General features: G+C 34.3%; 1 protein-coding gene and 1 non-coding gene across 2 annotated transcripts; one reads left to right on the plus strand and one right to left on the minus strand.

The window, feature by feature from the left end:
• Window positions 1–510: 510 nt before the first annotated feature.
• Window positions 511–20,250, minus strand: LOC132730276 (uncharacterized). The gene is made up of 11 exons (XM_060716162.1): window positions 20,011–20,250; window positions 19,380–19,437; window positions 18,208–18,451; window positions 17,538–17,764; window positions 16,892–16,930; window positions 8,600–8,707; window positions 7,118–8,250; window positions 6,797–6,914; window positions 5,711–5,764; window positions 5,034–5,224; window positions 511–4,409 (listed from the first exon to the last, which is right to left on the minus strand). Exons 1-11 carry the CDS (start codon window positions 20,035–20,037, stop codon window positions 4,158–4,160), a joined length of 2,451 nt encoding a protein of 816 aa, XP_060572145.1. The 5' UTR covers window positions 20,038–20,250; the 3' UTR covers window positions 511–4,157.
• Window positions 1,023–1,095, plus strand: Trnat-agu (transfer RNA threonine (anticodon AGU)). The gene has a single exon. It is a non-coding gene; the product is annotated as a tRNA-Thr (tRNA).
• Window positions 20,251–20,565: the final 315 nt, after the last annotated feature.

A 20,565-nucleotide genomic window follows, 5' to 3' on the forward strand; every position in this document is an offset into this window, starting at 1 on the left:
TCTCCCGTGTGGAGAAAATAAAAGTACCTATCTACTTTTCACATGTCCGTCCGTCTGTCTGTCTGTCTTGATATTTCTTGTGTCTGAGCATGACTTTTATTACATTTGTAATCAAAACTTGCGCTGTGGTCTGAGTAAATACAGTTTATACCACATTGCGTCACAAAAAACATCCAGAGAAAACCATCTGGCTCCATAGCTCAGTGGTAGTAAACAGGAGGTCGAGAGTTAGATCCCCTCTGGAGCCCTTAGTTACAGCTTTATCATTAAATTAAAACCGTATTAAATGATTAAATTAAAGCCGTGATTTATCTCTATGTTTTAATTATGCATATTATAATTCAGAAGTATATACAAATAATAGAAATTAATGTAATGCAATGAAATGTAAAATAAGCCCATATGACAAAATAGGAATTTACTCTTTCCGTACAGCTCCAAAGCTCAGTGGTTAGAGCGGACGTGTAATAACAGGAGATTGTGTGTTTAACACCCCCCCCCCCCCTATGGTGCCTTTTTCTTACGTTAATTTCATTTATTCTTTTTCACTCTTAATTGCTATAAATATAAAGAAATGCGTGCTATAGTTTCGTCAACCGTTTTCCCAAACACGCTGTGAAAGACCATGCGGTGAGTTTTAATAACTACTCACAAGATTTAAAATAATTAAGGAAATGTAAAAATACTCTCATTCAAAGTAAAACTTTTTATAGCATATACAATTTCAAAAAATTCACTTTTAATCCTATCCCGTAACTAAGTAACCAAGTAACATAAATTTCTTCATATTTTGACATGTTACGGAAAGTGGGTGACTAGCACAAAGCATTTATTTAGAACATTTGACATTCTTTTTGCTTCCAAGTACTTTTTTTCACTGTTTTCACTTTTTTGTTTGATTTTCACAAAACAAATCTTGATGATTGCTGCTAACTGTTTGTATACCGAAATTTATTGCCTCTAATATGCAAATAAATGTCATAGTTATGGTAATGTGATATAACGTCTAGATGAACACATCTGGCTCCATAGCTCAGTGGTTACAGCGCCTGTCTAGTAAACAGGAGGAAGAGGGTTCGATCCCCTCTGAAGCCTGGATTACTATTCCAAAATAGTCAGTCATTATATACTTTTGTTGCAGAATACCACAGCATGGAGTTAATTTATAATTAGTCTACACTGTTTATAAATCATTAAGGGTTTGCTTCGTGTGTTAATTGTTATGTTGTGCATGTCACATGGTCAAAAACATTCTATGGAGTACTTATAATATGAATAAAAAATATATATACAAAAGTGCAAACATTTTATTATCTCACTGTGCATGTCATATATAGTCTAACATTTACAAAGCTATAACTTTTCATTTTTGTCTTAATCATGATTGACTGGCAAAAACCAAAAAAGAAGCATTTTTTGCATATAATAGAAGATATTGTCCAATAACATTGACCTGGCACTCTTGCATTTGACCCAGTAGTCGGTATGTTCCGTAAACGTTACGATCTACTTGTAAGTCGATATGAATGGAAATATCCAATTGTTTCTTAACGCAGTTGGTAGAATTTCACTTGAAGAATGTAGACTAGACTGATAGGTTCGAATCCTGTTTCAGCGATTTATTTTCTATTTTTTTATTTTAATTTTAAAATTGCTATTCTCTTAGAACTATGGCAAACCATTTTGCTGTGTGCACTGTCTGTGTAGCCTTTATAGCGTGTATGCTAAAGCATAGATTGCATAATGACACAAAGAGAACCGTTGAAAGATACTGTTATGTAATAAAATATAATTGTGTATAAAAACATCATTTAATAGATATTCTTAAACCAGATGTAGTAAAACGATTTCAAATTAATTCTTGCAAGTAAATTTTAAAAAAAAAATCATAACGTGGTGTTGGTAAGGAATCGAAGCAGAGACCCTCAAATCGGTAGACCGACATCTATACACCACACCTCACTTACGAGTGAAGATATCAAAAATATCGATATATTCGATAGATACTGGTCAGTGTTTATTCAAATGACCTTTACGAAAGTTAATGAAGTGCCAGATCAATATTGTTGGACAATATAATCGTTAGCGATCATACATTTGTGCTCTATCCTTTTCATTTTCGTCGATCATTTTTATATCGATTTTTTGTTTTCAACATTTCCATGAAATCTAATAGGTTACGTCAATATGGCAAACCGTAATGGAAACTTTTCTTTTTCAAAATAAAATCTTCCTTTCAGTTTCTTTGTTAGATAACTTGGAGGCACTAACCAGAAAAATATGTCAAAGACTGAAATTTCAAAAGAAGTCGAGAAAGTAAGATTTTAGAAAACAGTTGGTATTGACGGTCATTTCGTGTTTTAAGACTCTAGATTTCACTATTAGAATTAATTTTCAGCACAGCTCGGTGAAATTTTAGAGATATTTCAAGCGAAGAGGAGTACTACTAAAAAAGCAGTTGCATAAAATGCACGGCGGTGACCAATTAAAATCATATGTGGTTTAAAAACATATTAATTATTTTAATAATATAATACACGGATGTTGAACCCCATATGGGTCTCAAAATTGAGCATCGGTAAAAATATATGTGGATTTCCGCTGATCTACGCTCCCTTCGCAGCTCACTGAATACACTCACTCACGTAAGAAAGAGAGCGATAGTGGAACATTCGACCGATGTGCGCAGGAGAGTACCGCTGGTCCAGATGTGAGCTTAAGTAGAAAATAGGTCAATATAAATAAAACGAGTAACTTGAAACATTTCGATTTTCTTTAAAAAAAAAGTTTTGAATTTTATATAAATGTTTAAAAAGTTGTAAACTTGAACTGTGATTGACCTATTTTCTCCTTCACATATCGAGTTATAGCTCACATCTGGATCAGCGGAAATTCACATATATTTTTAACCGATGCTCAATTTTGAGATCCATATGGGGTTCAACCCCCGAGTTTTATATAATTAAAGGAATTAATATGTTTTAACAACTTGCCCTCAGTCACACCATAACTTTTAAACTATGTGCACTTAATCAAAACATGTTATCAATTTTTTATGAAATAAATGTGAACTTACTCACTATCGTAGCATGTAGTCACTAAAAGCGGTAACAGATTAAAATTACGTAAAAAGACACGCCCTCAGTCAAATCATGACAACGTTTAAAACAAGAACAAATTAAACAAATTCAACCAATCGCCCTCAGACACAGCATATCGTCACTTAATATCTAACCAATCAAATGATATTAAATCACCTGCCCTCGGTCACAGCATATCGTCACTTAATATCTAACCAATCAAATGATATTAAATCACCTGCCCTCGGTCACAGCATATCGTCACTTAATATCTAACCAATCAAAATGATATTAAATCACCTGCCCTTAGTCTTTTAAAGAATAAAATTGACACTAAATCACGCTCCCTCATTTACAGCATGTTATTAATTGAAAAGAAAATAAATGAGGTAACTCGCCCTCAATCTCATCATGTCATTACTTTAAAAAGAAACTTAAACCGATTATCGAAACGAATTAAAGCGACAACAAATCACTCGGCCACAGTCACAACATTGCATTATAATAAAAGAAAAACTTCAACAAATAAAAAATCGTCCGCTTATAAAAACATACCGTGACAATAAAGCTGAAATTTAATCATTTTACCTCAGTTATAACACAATAGATAAAGTAAAGTTCTTAAAAACGACGGCTGCGAAAACCACTCATTGCAAATATATTTTTTTCTAAAGAAATTGGTAACTAATACTTATTTCTCCGATAAGTCCAGAAAAAAAATGAACCTTAACGTTATGGTTGTGATTGAACTGTCGATCAAGATTTACTTTGTACTGCGATGCTGCGTCAACTCTAACTCACCCCTTGAATGCGACTCTTTCGATACTTATTGAATTATCTAACTAACGTCCTTGTTTGAAAGATTGGTAAATAGATAGGATGGTATAACCTTTACCATACAGCCGATTGAAACAAATACAAATGAAATATCAAGTTTAAATACCAGTTTAAAAAACACTCAAAGTTATTTACATGTAGGTAAGCAATACGTATTGTTCGTAAAAACAATGTGTTTCGAAGAGAAGTAAAAATTCACATGCAATTATAGTAAAATTAAAAACTTTTTTTTCTGCCACACTACTTTGGTTCTGTTGCTTTCTTCTTACAACATTTTGTAACAAAGTCACGCACCCTTCCAGCACCGTCGGATAAGTTTCCCCAGAGAATGAGCGCGTCACGTTTGAGTGCATTGATATCCATGATGAAAACTGTGCCGAAGATGACTGCGAATAGGGCGACGCCGACAAAGCCAATGCTCTGTGCACTCTTTCTATCATCGTCTGCACTCTCTCTCGTTATAATTGTAGCTGTCAGGAGTTCCTTGTTGAGCTAAAAACAAGAGGAATAAATAATATTTTGTTTCGTATAATTATCATTATGTCACGGAATGAAACAAAATTTCTACTATAAATTAATGAAAGTAATACAAAAATCGTTTTTCATTTTCGAAAAATCTCAACAATATTTTTAATTATTTTTGAGTTCCCAGTTAGAGGAGTAACGAAGATAAAATATATCTAGACTTATTTAAGTGCAGTGAAGTGCGAGTGAAGTGATTAGAGTGAATGAGTGGGTTACTTTTTCAAAATGACTTATTTTCTATGAAGTATCAATGAATGTTATTCGTTATGATAATGCACATTTGAAATGTCGCTTTTCATTGGATAATTGTGACGTTTGGTCAATTTATGAAGAAATCTCTGAAAAAAGATGCTTGTTGTATTTTAAATTCGTTACAAATATTTCTGACAGGTTATATGACCGTATATAAATCGTTGTTTGCAATATCGTTTATATAGGGTCATATAACCTGTCAAAATCTTTATAACACATAATATAAGCGGAAGAAAATTCGCTTTAATTATCAGAATTCTGTCCATATAACCTCTGATACACATACATGTATATAGATATGATAAGACATTAATCGCTTTTAGAATATTATAAACTTACCTTCATGGAGTCAAGAATTTCCTTGGTATCATTACGTAATGCTTCAACAAGTTCCTCATGGGTCATACCCTGATATTTCTCCATTCTCTTCAACCATGAGCACGGGCAAGAGTATGGTACCCAGCACTGACCAGGCACTTCTGTAAAGTTTAAACACATCGGCTGTTTCGGAGCTGTCACAACAACCGGACCTGAAAAATCGGAAAACAAATCATGTAGAATGTCAAAGCTGTCATCTGATATTTGCTGTCAACGTATCTGATCGACATCACATGACGAAAATAAAGAATTTACATGGACTGTGTCATATTTTCTTTTCTTATCAATTTTAAATGTGTTTTCAACAGATAATGAAGAATAATATGAAGAAAGCACTTTTCACGAAAATTATTTTTTGCAGCTATCTGTTTGTGGTTTCAGATAAAATGTTTCAACATGATCGATGTATTGAAAATTAAATTAAGCTTAACCACAAACATTTACATTACACCCCACCAATTCGCATTTTCCTGACACCAGCCTCACTATTCTTATAATATTTTTGGCTTGATTTTGGTCTGACCTGGGAATCGAATCCGCGCCATCCCATAAACAAACCGAACGCCGTACCATTAATCTATAATTGAGGTGGGCAAACATACGAACATATCTGATTTACCTAGGAGACAAAAACTTACGTTGAATTATTGTGCCCCCACAGTCTTCGCCAAAGTCACCATCTAAGTCGTGATCTGAAAAGGTATCATTTTGAAGAGAATTTGCTTAAAGCTGCATGTCTCGAAATGAGTCAAAATATTTCAGGAAAATCAAACTTGAGTAAGATATACTAACATTTTAAGGGAAGTGAAAAGACTGAAGATTCGGGTAATAATTTTCATGTTATTTGTGACCAATGACTGACTTCGCAGTATTGATCAACACATTTCTACAGTATGACTAACGCTGTTAGGGCTAATGTTGCATATTATAACATCTTTTTTTTTATTTATATGGATTGTAAGTACCGTTTGCAATGTGAAAATTATTTTCTTTTTTTCACTTCTCAATATTATACTCTTAAATATATTTTCAAGATTTTCATGAAGAATGAGCATGGAACTGAATTGGAGAAGTTTAACCAAGCTCCACACTAATGGAAGTTTAAATCTTGAACATTGTATTTTGATATTAACATCAGTTAAAATTTCAAAATATGGCACATCAGTTACACAGCAGGTTTCTGGCTAAAGAATTCTTCTTTGGTTACCATGAAAGTGTTCTGGAGTTGTTTTCTTTCAACTTTCGTGAAAGAGAATCGCCCAAGAAGTTTGAAATGTGTTGACCAACAAGCTGAATTGGGTTTGTGAGATCTCTCAAAACGTTCTGCGATAGTGAGAAATATTACAGAGAGGTACCACAAATCTTAGGAAATCGAATTTTAGTTAAAAACAATATATGTTTAATTTACTTTAAATATGTTTAATTGTTGACAATTGTGATTGAACTTTGAATATGCCATGCAAAGACTGACAAAACTCACTGGTTTTATTGCCAAAGGACTATTTCGAGATCACGAAGTAAGAGCAATTTCTGCATATTTTCACAAGTAAATTGTAATTTCTGTGAATACGAAGTACCTGACGCCAGGTGCTTTTTATACTGAATGTAAACATTTGACAACATTTTAATCATTAGAACAATTTTAAAAAATAACACAAATTTGGAGGCGTGCCGCTTTAAATTTCGTTAACGGTTTTACCCCGTCATACAAATTCAATACTTGCCCTCTTTATAAACCCCGTAAACATCATCATAGCAACCGTCCTCGTCTATCAAACCATCACAGTCATTATCTATCCCGTCACCATGTGCTGGTGCTGATATACTGCAGATTTTCTTGGGCTAAATTGTTAAAAAAATTACAAAGTCATATTTTGTTAATGATTGAACCTCTACCTTTACCATTGAAACTGGCAACAAATCACGTATAAACTATTTGCTATTGCTAAAATAAATTATGCATGCCATCATGAAATCCAGATTACATTTAAACAACAAAACATTATCAAACATAAAAAGGTGGCGGTTAAGAACTTGTTATTTACCTCATTCAAATATCTTGCTTTGATATTCCCGGGAACAATAAGCCATTCGTAGTCTGAATGCACCAACGTCATTTCGTAAATTACCTCCCCGGTTGTGATCACTCGGTATGACAAATCAGAATCCGCTTCAGTTGTTTGATTCACACCTGAATCTAGATAAGCATTTATATACGACGTGTATATTACAGTTTCAGTCTCAATTCCGTCATCAAATACAATATACGGTACAGCTGTTAAGACGGTGTCGTGGTGGTTTTGGGCTGGAGCTAACAAACTGAATGAAGTCATTCCTGTATTTATAGAATCATTGATGTATAACCCCACGGCAATTCTTTCCGATGCTTCAATCTTGTACCCTGCAGCTATATCGATCTCTTGCTCAATTCTATCACCTCTGTCATAGATAGCATGGAAGGCGTCAAAGCCACCAGATATATTTACGATGGTATTGTCAGCGGTAGACATGATGTGTAACATCCCCGTGAGTGAGTGTTTAACTGCGTCTACGTCAAAGCCAGGCACCACATACTCGTTAGACCAAGTATCTACTGGTAGCAACTGGGTGTAAATAAACTCTGTCTTATCAAAACAAAACACTGAGGATGACTTCGCAAACGTCAAACTCGTCCCGGACATGTCATTACCATTTGGCATTTCGAACTTTTTATTTATGTCAGAGGTTGTCCGTTCTGAATCTGCCGCACTGTTTTGTATAGGCCGAGAATAGTACGGTACATACTCGACAATGCCATCCTCTGACACGAAACGGCATTCCTTAACCGATTTATTATGCTCCAGTATCATAAACTCGTTACCGAAAGCATCAACTGGGTAAAGTCTTGTTCCTCTAATTGGCCCATTAATCTCCAGATACAGAACTGCTGCCACGTCATCGTCTGATAGAATGGTGATTGTATTCAACTTAGTCGGCAATGCTTCTGAACAACTGTACGTTATCGCGTTCAAATCATGAATGCCATGAAGAACAACTTCTTGCTCTGGAGGTACAAGCAACATTGTGACAGCAACGTGTGTATGTGGGTTGAGTGGTGAAACTAGAATAGAACACTGTCCGGCAGGTCGACTGAATGGGGTCCTCAGCAAGAACTTTTTACCATAACTGTCAGCAAAACCTTGAATTCATTTATAATTAAAAAGTAAATATGATGTTTAAACAGAACCGACAATTTCAAAATTGGAGACAAATTACTTATCACATATGTATACTACGGTTAGAGCACCAGAATAGGTGACATTCCTAAAGACGGCAACATTACTCTGGCAATTTCTTAAAGTTTGGTTGGTATTGTTATTAAATTTGTTTTACCTAAACAAAAAGATTATGCATGTACACGTTTTTTTCACGCAACTTAAAATGTAATACTTCCATGTACATTTTATATTTACTTTTTACATTGTTATTTTAAACACAATTATTATAGATCCACTCTGATCAAATAAAAAAGGGGGAAATCCACTCACATATGCCACAAAACTTAGCACAATTCTTAATGGCGAAGTCATGATACTTCGTACAAAATCCATCTTCATACTGAGAACAATTGGAAAGTTTATCCGTACAACGCCAACCTAAAATATTTTTAAAATAACGACATTTTTCTCAATCTATCTGACAGCGTGTCCCTGTCAACAGTTTGATACGAGTTTATTTTTGAATTTTGAAATTCTTATTTAAAAATTAAGCGTGCAAAAGGCCAAGAAGTTATTAGTAATTGATGCAACAGAATAGCAAAGTCATGGCGGTATAGGCTCGGAGAACCTTGTCCTTAGTTGCCTGTATAACTGTCTAGCTGTAGCATGACATGATTGTATACATACCATGTATTTGTGAAAGGTGTGTTTTGTGCATGCCATGTGTAAGTCAAAAATTAGTTTTGTTACTCTCCTGCGCATCGGTCGAATGTTTCACTATCGCTCACTTTATTAAAGTTACGTGAGTGTATTCACTGAGCTGCGATGAGAACGTATAATTTTGTATGCATAGCATGCTATACAAAATCTATTTTAGTGCGATTGTGTAGGAAGCTACAAGCTTATAGACACTCTCTAGATTCCGTTCCTGGGACCAACCAATATTGAACGTTTCTTGCTCTAGGCTAGGAAACAACGGGTTGCCCCTTCAAACATATAGAGAATAACAGGTTACTGTCTTTTGAGAAAGGGTTTCTCAGACGAGGTTAGATATGGTCCTGGAAGGGGCGAGGCTTGCCGAGCCCCTTTCGGACCATATCTAGCCGAGTCTGAGAAATCCCTTTCTAAAAAGACAGTAACCTGTTATTCTTTTTATCATGCCTCTATTATGATTTTGCATCTTATTTTTTTTAATTCGGGGCGCTAATTTCTGAAAGTACGGTAACCACAAGAGGGTTATACGCCAAAAAAGTAGTCCAAGGGTTTTTACCAATAATTTTATAAAACAACACAATTTTTGGTACAATCTGTTTTAACAATTTATTTACTGTGTATTATCATAAATATTCAGCAAAGTCAATTAAACAATACCAACAATAAACATCATCAGTGCTGATCTGGCGTAGGAACATAGTGTTCTCAAGTCACTGACTGAGAAAGGTTGCTGTTCTCAGACAGGCTTTATCAGGCAGTTGTCATAGTAATGGCATGATAAATAGCGATCTTTAGATGACTAGTAAAACTCGTTAACTACTCGATCTTACCGCAACTTATACGATGGCAAGTGTTAATGTTTAATACATGACATGTGTAAAGGGATTATATGCATGTCTTGTGTTAGTGTTATATGCATGACATGTGTAAGTAAGTGTTTATGTAATGTGTTATGTGAATTCTATATGTTAGTGTTATATGCATGACATTTTTTGTTTTTATGCATGTCATATGTTACTGTTACATGGAAGACATATATTAATGTTATATGCAAGGCATCCGTTTGTGTTATATTTAAGAAATTTGTAGGTATTATATGCATGCAATGTGTTAAATGTAAGGCATGTGTTAGTTTTATATGTAAAAAAAGTTAGTGTTACATGTTTGACATGTGTTAGTGGTATATGTTTGACGTGTGTCAGTGTTATTGTTTGACGTGTGTTAGTGTTATATGTTTGACATGTGTTAGTGGTATAGGTTTGACATGTGTTAGTGTTATATGTTTGACGTGTGTTAGTGTTATATGTTTGACATGTGTTAGTGGTATATGTTTGACGTGTGTCAGTGTTACATGTTTGACATGTGTTAGTGTTATATGTTTGACGTGTGTTAGTGTTATATGTTTGACGTGTGTTAGTGTTATATGTTTGACGTGTGTAAGTGTTATATGTTTGACATGTGTTAGTGGTATATGTTTGACGCGTCTTAGTGGTGTATGTTTTACGTGTGTCAGTGTTATTTGTTTGACGTGTGTTAAAGGTATATGTTTGACATGTGTTATTGTTATATGTTTAACATGTGTTAGTGGTATATGTTTGACGTGTGTTAGTGGTATATGTTTGACGTGTGTCAGTGTTATATGTTTGACGTTTGTTAGTGTTATATGTTTGACATGTGTTAGTGGTATATACTTGACATGTGTTAGTGGTATTTGTTTGACGTGTGTTAGTGGTATATGTTTGACGTGTGTTAGTGTTATAATGTTTGACATGTGTAAGTGGTATATCTTTGACATGTGTTAGTGGTATATGTTTGACGTGTGTTAGTGTTATATGTTTGACGTGTGTAAGTGTTATATGTTTGACGTGTGTTAGTGTTATATGTTTGACGTGTGTTAGTGTTATATGTTTGACGTGTGTTAGTGTTACATGTTTGACGTGTGTTAGTGTTATATGTTTGACGTGTGTTAGTGTTATATGTTTGACGTGTGTTAGTGTTACATGTTTGACGTGTGTTAGTGTTATATGTTTGACGTGTGTTAGTGTTATATGTTTGACGTGTGTTAGTGTTATATGTTTGACGTGTGTTAGTGTTATATGTTTGACGCGTGTTAGTGTTATATGTTTGACGTGTGTATGTGGTATATGTTTGACGTGTGTTAAAGGTATATGTTTGACATGTGTTAGTGGTATATGTTTGACGTGTGTTAGTGGTATATGTTTGACGTGTGTTAGTGGTATATGTTTGACATGTGTTAGTGGTATATGTTTGACATGTGTTAGTGTATATGTTTGACGTGTGTTAGTGGTATATGTTTGACGTGTGTCAGTGGTATATATTTGACATGTGTTAGTGGTATATGTTTGACGTGAGTTAGTGGTATATGTTTGACGTGTGTTAGTGTTATATGTTTGACGTGTGTCAGTGTTATATGTTTGACATGTGTTAGTGGTATATGTTTGACGTGTGTCAGTGGTATATGTTTGACGCGTGTTAGTGTATATGTTTGACGTGTGTTAGTGTTATATGTTTGACGTGTGTTAGTGTTATATGTTTGACGTGTTTTAGTGTTATATGTTTGACGTGTGTTAGTGGTATATGTTTGACGTGTGTCAGTGTTATATGTTGACGCGTGTTAGTGTTATATGTTTGACGTGTGTTAGTGGTATATGTTTGACGTGTGTATGTGGTATATGTTTGACGTGTGTTAAAGGTATATGTTTGACATGTGTTAGTGGTATATGTTTGACGTGTGTTAGTGGTATATGTTTGACGTGTGTTAGTGGTATATGTTTGACATGTGTTAGTGGTATATGTTTGACATGTGTTAGTGGTATATGTTTGACGTGTGTTAGTGGTATATGTTTGACGTGTGTCAGTGTTATATGTTGACGCGTGTTAGTGTTATGTTTGACGTGTGTTAGTGGTATATGTTTGACGTGTTGTATGTGGTATATGTTTGACGTGTGTTAAAGGTATATGTTTGACATGTGTTAGTGGTATATGTTTGACGTGTGTCAGTGGTATATGTTTGAAGTGTGTTAGTGGTATATGTTTGACGCGTGTTAGTGTTATATGTTTGACGTGTGTAAGTGTTATATGTTTGACGTGTGTTAGTGGTATATGTTTGACGTGTGTCAGTGGTATATATTTGACATGTGTTAGTGTATATGTTTGACGTGTGTCAGTGGTATATGTTTGACGCGTGTTGTAGGTATATGTTTGACGTGTGTTAGAGTTATATGTTTGACGTGTGTAAGTGTTATATGTTTGACGTGTGTCAGTGTATATGTTTGACGCGTGTTGGTGGTATATGTTTGACATGTGTTAGAGTTATATGTTTGACGTGTGTAAGTGTTATATGTTTGACGTGTGTCAGTGGTATATGTTTGACGTGTGTTAGTGGTATATGTTTGACATGTGTTAGTGGTATATGTTTGACATGTGTTACTGTTTACATGTCTGACGTGTGTTAGTGGTATATGTTGACGTGTGTCAGTGGTATATGTTTGACATGTGTTAGTGTTATATGTTTGACGTGTGTCAGTGGTATATGTTTGACATGTGTTAGTGGTATATGTTTGACATGTGTTAGTGGTATATGTTTGACGTGTGTCAGTGGTACATGTTTGACGTGTGTTAGTGGTATATGTTTGACATGTGTTAGTGGTATATGTTGACATGTGTTAGTGGTATATAATTGACATGTGTTAGTGGTATATGTTTGACGTGTGTCAGTGGTATATGTTTGACGCGTGTAAGTGGTATATGTTTGACGTGTGTCAGTGTATATGTTTGACGTGTGTTAGTGGTATATGTTTGACATGTGTTAGTGGTATATGTTTGACATGTGTTAGTGTTACATGTTTGACGTGTGTTCGTGGTATATGTTTGACATGTGTTAGTGTTATATGTTTGACACGTGTTAGTGTTATATGTTTGATGTGTGTTAGTGTTATATGTTGAAGTGTTAGTGTTATATGTTTGTCATGTGTAAGTGTTATATGTTTGACATGCGTTAGTGGTATATGTTTGACGCGTGTTAGTGGTATATGTTTTACGTGTGTCAGTGTTATATGTTTTACGTGTGTAAAAGGTATATGTTTGACATGTGTTAGTGTTACATGTTTAACATGTGATAGTGGTATATGTTTGACGTGTGTTAGTGGTACATGTTTGACGTGTGTCAGTGTTACATGTTTGACGTGTGTAAGTGTTATATGTTTGACATGTGTTAGTGGTATATACTTGACATGTGTTAGTGGTTTTTGTTTGACGTGTGTTAATGGTATATGTTTGACGTGTGTTAGTGTTATATGTTTGACATGTGTAAGTGGTATATCTTTGACATGTGTTAGTGGTATATGTTTGACGTGTGTAAGTGTTATATGTTTGACGTGTGTAAGTGTTTATGTTTGACGTGTGTTAGTGGTATATGTTTGACGTGTGTTAGTGTTATATGTTTGACGTGTGTCAGTGTTATATGTTGACGCGTGTTAGTGGTATATGTTTGACGTGTGTCAGTGGTATATGTGTGACGTGTGTTAGAGTTATATGTTTGACGTGTGTTAGTGTTATGTGTTTGACGTGTGTATGTGGTATATGTTTTGACATGTGTTAAAGGATATGTTTTGACATGTGTTAGTGGTATATGTTTGACGTGTGTAAGTGTTATATGTTTGACATGTGTGTTAGTGGTATATGTTTGACGTGTGTTAGTGGTATATGTTTGACGTGTGTCAGTGGTATATATTTGACATGTGTTAGTGTTATATGTTTGACGTGTGTCAGTGGTATATGTTTGACGTGTGTAAGTGTTATATGTTTGACATGTGTTAGTGGTATATATTTGACGTGTGTCAGTGGTATATGTTTGACGTGTGTTAGTGGTATATATTTGACATGTGTTAGTGGTATATGTTTGACTTTGTCAGTGGTATATGTTTGACGCGCGTTAGTGGTATATGTTTGACGTGTGTTAGTGGTATATGTTTGACGTGTGTCAGTGGTATATGTTTGACATGTGTTAGTGGTATATGTTTGACATGTGTTAGTGTTACATGTCTGAGGTGTGTTAGTGGTATATGTTTGACATGTACGTGTTAGTGGTATATGTTTGACGTGTGTTAGTGTTATATGTTTGACGTGTGTCAGTGGTATATATTTGACGTGTGTTAGTGGTATATGTTTGACATGTGTTAGTGGTATATGTTTGACGTGTGTAAGTGTTATATGTTTGAAGTGTGTTAGTGTTATATGTTTGACGTTTGTTAGTGGTATATGTTTGACATGTGTTAGTGGTATATGTTTGACGTGTGTCAGTGTTATATGTTTGACGTGTGTTAATGTCACATGTTTGACGCGTGTTAGTGTTATATGTTTAACATGTGTTAGTGGTATATGTTTGACGCGTATTAGTGGTATATGTTGACGTGTGTCAGTGTTATATATTTGACGTGTGTTAGTGTATATGTTTAACATGTGTTAGTGGTATATGTTTGACGCGTGTTAGTGGTATATGTTTGACGTGTGTCAGTGTTATATGTTTGACGTGTGTTAGTGGTATATGTTTGACGCGTGTAAGTGTTATATGTTTGACGTGTGTTAGTGGTATATGTTTGACGCGTGTTAGTGTTATATGTTTGACATGTGTAAGTGTTATATGCTTGACGCGTGTTAGTGTTATATGTTTGACGTGTGTTAGTGTTATATGTTTGACATATGTTAGTGTTACATGTTTGACATGTGTTAGTGTTATATGTTTGACGTGTGTCAGTGTTATATGTTTGACGTGTGTTAGTGTTATATGTTTGACGCCTTTTAGTGTTATATGTTTGACGTGTGTTAGTGTTATATGCTTGACGTGTGTTAGTGTTATATGTTTGACGTGTGTTTTAGTGTCATATGTTTGACGTGTATTTGTGTTATATGCATTGCATGTGTAAGTGTTAAATATGAAAAAGTGATAGTGTTATATGTAAAAAAGTGTTATTGTAACATGCATGCCATATATTAGTGTTACATGTTTGACGTGTGTTAGTGTTACATGTTTGACGTGTGTTTTAGAGTTATATGTTTGACGTGTTTTAGTGTTACATGTTTGACGTGTGTTAAAGTTATATGTTTGACATGTGTAAGTGGTATATGTTTGACGTGTGTTTTAGTGTTATATGTTTGACGTGTATTTGTGTTATATGCATTCCATGTGTAGGTGTTGAATATGAAAAAGTGTTAGTGTTATATGTAAAAAAGTGTTATTGTAACATGCATGTCATATATTAGTGTTACATGTTTGACGTGTGTTAGTGTTTCACGTTTGTCATGTGTGTTACATGTTTGACGTGTGTTTTAGTGTTATATGTTTGACGTGTTTTAGTGTAATATGCATTCCATGTGTAAGTGTTAAATATAAAAAAGTGTTGTATGTTTGACGTGTGTTAGTGTTATATGGTTGACGTGTGTTAGAGTTACATAATTGACGTGTGTTAGTGTTACATGTTTGACGTGTGTAGTGTTACATGTTTGACGTGTGCTAGTGTTACATGTTTGACGTGTGTAAGTGTTATATATTTGACATGTGTTAGTGTTACATGTTTGACGTGTGTTAGTGTTACATGTTTGACGTGTGCTCGAGTTATATGCATTCCATGTGTTAGTGTTACATGTTGGACGTGTGTTAGTATTACATGTTTAACGTGTGTTGGTGTTATATGTTTGACGTGTGATAGTGTTACATGCTTGACGTGTCTTAGAGTGCCATGTTTGACGTGTGTGTTATATGCATTCTATGTGTTAGTGTTATATGTTTGACGTGTGTTAGTGTTACATGTTTGACGTGTCTTAGAGTTACATGTTTGACGTGTGTGTTATATGCATTCCATGTGTTAGTATTACATGTTTGACGTGTGTTAGTGTTACATGTTTGACATGTCTTAGAGTTACATGTTTGACGTGTGTTAGTGTTACATTTTTGACGTGTGCTAGTGTTACATGTTTGACGTGTGTTAGTGCTACATGTTTGACGTGTGTGTTATACGCAATCCATGTGTTAGTGTAACATGTTTGACGTGTGTTAGTGTTACATGTTTGACGTGTCATAGTGCTACATGTTTGACGTGTCTTAGTGTTAAATGGATTCCATGTGTCAGTGATAAATGATAAAGAAGTGTTAGAGCTACATGCATGTCATATGTGAGTGTTAAATGTAAAAATGTGTTAGTGTTACATGTTTGACGCGTGTTAGCGTTACATGTCTGACGTGTGTTAATGTTATATGTTTTGACGTGTTTTAGTATTACATGTTTGACATGTGTTACTGTTATATGTTGGACATGTGTAAGTGTTATATGTGTGACGTGTGTTAGTGTTACGTGTTTGACGTGTGTTAGTGTTACATGTTTGACGCTTGTTAGTGCTAATGTTTGACGCGTGTTAGTGTTATATGTTTGACGTATGTTAGTGTTACATGTTTGAGCGTGCTAGTGTTATATGTTTGACATGTGTTAGTGTTACATGTTAAATGTAAAAAAGTCTAAATGTTACATGCATGTCATATGTTAATGTTAAATGTAAAAATGTGTCAGTGTTTAATGCATGTCAGGTGTTAGTATATAAATCCGGAGGGAAATACTGATGGCCTCGGGTAACAATATTTTTACGAGGGATGATATTTTTGCTGTAACTCACAAACCTCTTTTTATTTATTTTACTACCCGGAACAAATACTTCAACGGGACACTGTTTTTTAAGGTTTTTATTTTTCCGGATTTTTACTCTGAATAAGTACTGTTACCTATGTACAAGAATTTCAGTTACAAAGGAAACTTGAATAAACATAATGAATACTATGAGAAATTAACAAATTTTTTACAAAATAAGTGATATTATATGTAAAAATTCACAACTTACCAGGCTTGTATTCTTTGCAACCATTAACATGTATGAAATCTGAAAACAAATAATGTAACTGAGAATTTGTACACAATAAAATTTCGTTGCTTATCACAATAGTTGTTGTGTATTAATTTACGGGAACTGCACTGAGGTCCAAAGCCAAACAAAAAAAAACAACATAAAATGTGAAAACATGTGATTACATAGATCAACTGTTCCAAAGTCTGAAAACATAAAATGTTAAAGCCTAATTACATAAGATCAGCTGGTAAGCTAAAACAAAAACAATATGAAAGAGATGATAAAAATAAACACGGTATTACATTAAAAATTGACATTTAGTGATTCTAAACCAAGTTTCAGTTACGTAAAAGCGTTTAAAAGGGTCTGTTTTTTGCACAATTAAAGTAATTATTCGGGAATATGCAGTGAACAAAAAGATCTGAAATGTTGGACACTATTTATTGCTATATAGTTAGATGTATCTAATATATATAATAAATATCTTGAATAAAATATTTTTAGCCCGATCATTTAAAAAAAAAACAGTGCAGTCCCCTTAAATAAGTCTTCATTATAAATAACTGAAGTTCAAAGTCACCAGAAGCGGAATGGAGAGGTAGCGGCAGACATACAATTTAATATTGCATAATGAATTTACCCCAATTAAAGGTTGCGTCTGAGAATTGTCCGATCATGGATACGGCGTCAAAGAAGTTATCGGGATTTGTTTCAATCCGAATAAGGTTGTCTGAGTTACTCACATCACGTGCACACATTTCCGGCTTATGATGGTATCCCGTTCCAATACAAAACATCCCAACATTTTGCATAACCCAGAAAAATGACATATCAGTCTCGCATTCGGTACCTGCCTGCTCGTTAATACTAAAATACCAAGCAATGCTTTAACCATTTAAATTCTATATTTTGAAAAATTTAAAATAAATTCTGGATTATATTTTGAAAATGTGTTAGGAAAAGCAAGTTCTGGTTTCACTTCAGTTTTCTGAACATTGTACAAGCGTAAGTTTATAAACTAGTCGTGTGAACTTACTAATACATGGGGAAATTTAATATTTGAATTTACTTTAACGTAAGTCTAAGACGATGATTTTATTAAATTGCTGCAACAAAAATCCTTTATTATGTTATGTAATACTATATATAAACTTGAGGTCTATTCTATAAAAAATGTCATATAAAAAGTATGCAGGTATGATAAAATGTGCAAAAATAAATAAATAAATAAAAACAATTGTAAAGAGTCCACTGATTTTATTAAGTAACCCATACAATGCTAATTGGGGAATTCGTCTGTAAATATTTACCTGTTTGTCATATAAGAAATTCCATTATTGAAAGTGCATTGTGGTTCGCATGCAATGATCTGTATTCCTTGATAACTAATTATAGCAACAATAAATTCGCCAGTTAAAGTTGTGAACCGCAAAATGGCAGACCCGCAAACTTGAACTCTTAATTTAAACACGTGGTGCCTTTTGTAATCTGTAAAATTTAACATATATGGAACTTCCCCTGAAGGAGAGAAGTAAGTTGTTGCTTGTCCTCCTTCTGCAATAAAATAGACAATCATATTTTTTTAGTTACATAAGCCTGCAGTTATTTCAGTTTTGGCGTTCAAACAAAAGAATTTCAAACAGAAAATAAAAGAAAAACACAACATTTGCTTCCATTGTTCATTCATCTGAGCTATGTCATAAACATGGTTTGATTCACAGGCACTAGTCACGATTAATTTACCCATATACAATCATAATACTATATATAAAGAATAAAGGCCCCTAACGAGAGAAAACTATCATGCAAAACAAACAAGAACTGTTCTGTAAAAATAGACCAGATCACTATTTTCTCTTTGTGGTCGTCTCTAGGGATAATTTATCCTATCATAAACACTTTTTACGTCATCGGAATCCCTCAAAATGCTCCAAAATACGAGCAAGTTTCCAAATTTCACTGAAATGTCATTGCATGTCGTTTCCGACGTCCAAGTAATGCGAGTAAACAAAGGTGAATTCTGGTCAATTTCTACAAAATCAACGAATAACTGTTAAAATTTCCACATACTTTCTTTAAAACAACTTGTTTACAGTCAAACTGCGAAGTCTTTACTTCTCAACTGCCCGATGATAACGCCAACAAGCTCAAAAATTAAAATTATTGACGGCTCCCAACATTTCCTACATTACCGCACTGAGTATAAGGTAAAGTAACAATTGGTTAAGCGGGAAATCCGAGTTCTTCCGATTTCGCGCTAACCAATCGTTTTCTCTCGTTAGGGGCCTTTATTCTTTATATATAGTATTATGATCGTATATGGGTAAATCAATTGTGACTAGTGCCTGTGGTTTGATTAGAATTATTTAAACACTAAAGACAGAGTTAAACAATTACCATCGATGTCAAACAATATCTCTCAGAAATTTTAAATTGTTAATTTGAATATACTGTGTTTCGATAACACATTATTATGACATACCGTAACAAATTCCTCCATTGTGTTCCGGTACAGTGAAAGGTGTAGTGCCAGACACATCCTTTAAAGATAATGAACGATCATAGTCACAAATACTGGTTAAAATGTTTTATCTTTTTTTTTTATTGGAATCTATCATTATCTAAGCAAAATAAACATCATTATATTGTCGGGGAGATGTTGGGGAGGTAAAGTGTTATCGCCAGGTTAAATGCCCTGCTTTTACTTTGAAACTGTACATTCAAAATTTAAGAGTTTTCAATATCAAACATAAAAAATGAGCAACCAGCATTATAGAGACTGGTCAGAATGCACGGATGTTCGGTATGACCACGTCAAAGGCCAACCACATCCGGGATAAAGATTAATGTCAGGAGTTTTTAAACATAAAAGTATTCAGTTAAAACTTATCACGAAATATAGTATCAGAAAACAACTACACTGTATCACGACATATCAGAAGTGAGGATATAAACTTGAACTGCTAAATATACAATGCTTTGTATTAAAAAAAGTTCATTTTTTGGCTTAGGGCAAGTCCTCGTTCTTAAGTTGATCGCAAAGAGCAAATCATCATTTCTTGTGTTCAGATAATAGAGAGAGAAATATTACAGTGCATGATTGTTTAACCTACCGTATTATAGAGGACTCCTAAAGGCATTGTAACAGTATCACCACATTTGACAATTCCATTAATCGGTAATCTTGGGTTACTGACTTTCACAATATCGCTTCCACTGGTGCCATTTATCGTACCTATCAAATACTTGGTGTACTTAATTCTAGATTCAAAATTATTTGCTCCACATGTTTTACCATTCGAGTCTGCTAAATAGGGTTGACCCCCAGCACTCGTGTTGATGCATGATGTTTTCTCTGAAGCAGAAGTAAGTATTTATAAATGAGGCTATTACAAGTAGAGAAACTGATAGCGAACAGCATGGATCCTGATCAGACTGCGCGGATGCGCAGGCTGGTCTGGATCCATGCTGGTCGCAAACCCTCTATGTTGGTTTTGTCGTGACGCGACTCAAATATCCATTGATATAAAGCTGAAAACGGAACTTTTCCGCTATATGAGACAAATTTTGCAAAAGGTGGTCAGAGACAATGCATATAGTAGGGTTACATAACCTTATTCAGTCATCAGAGGCTAGTGAGTGATTATAAATCAAATAGCTTTTGCAAT

Source organism: Ruditapes philippinarum, unplaced genomic scaffold (assembly GCF_026571515.1).
Source record: "Ruditapes philippinarum isolate M1 unplaced genomic scaffold, ASM2657151v2 ctg1686_1_1_1_1, whole genome shotgun sequence".
NCBI lineage: Eukaryota > Metazoa > Mollusca > Bivalvia > Venerida > Veneridae > Ruditapes > Ruditapes philippinarum.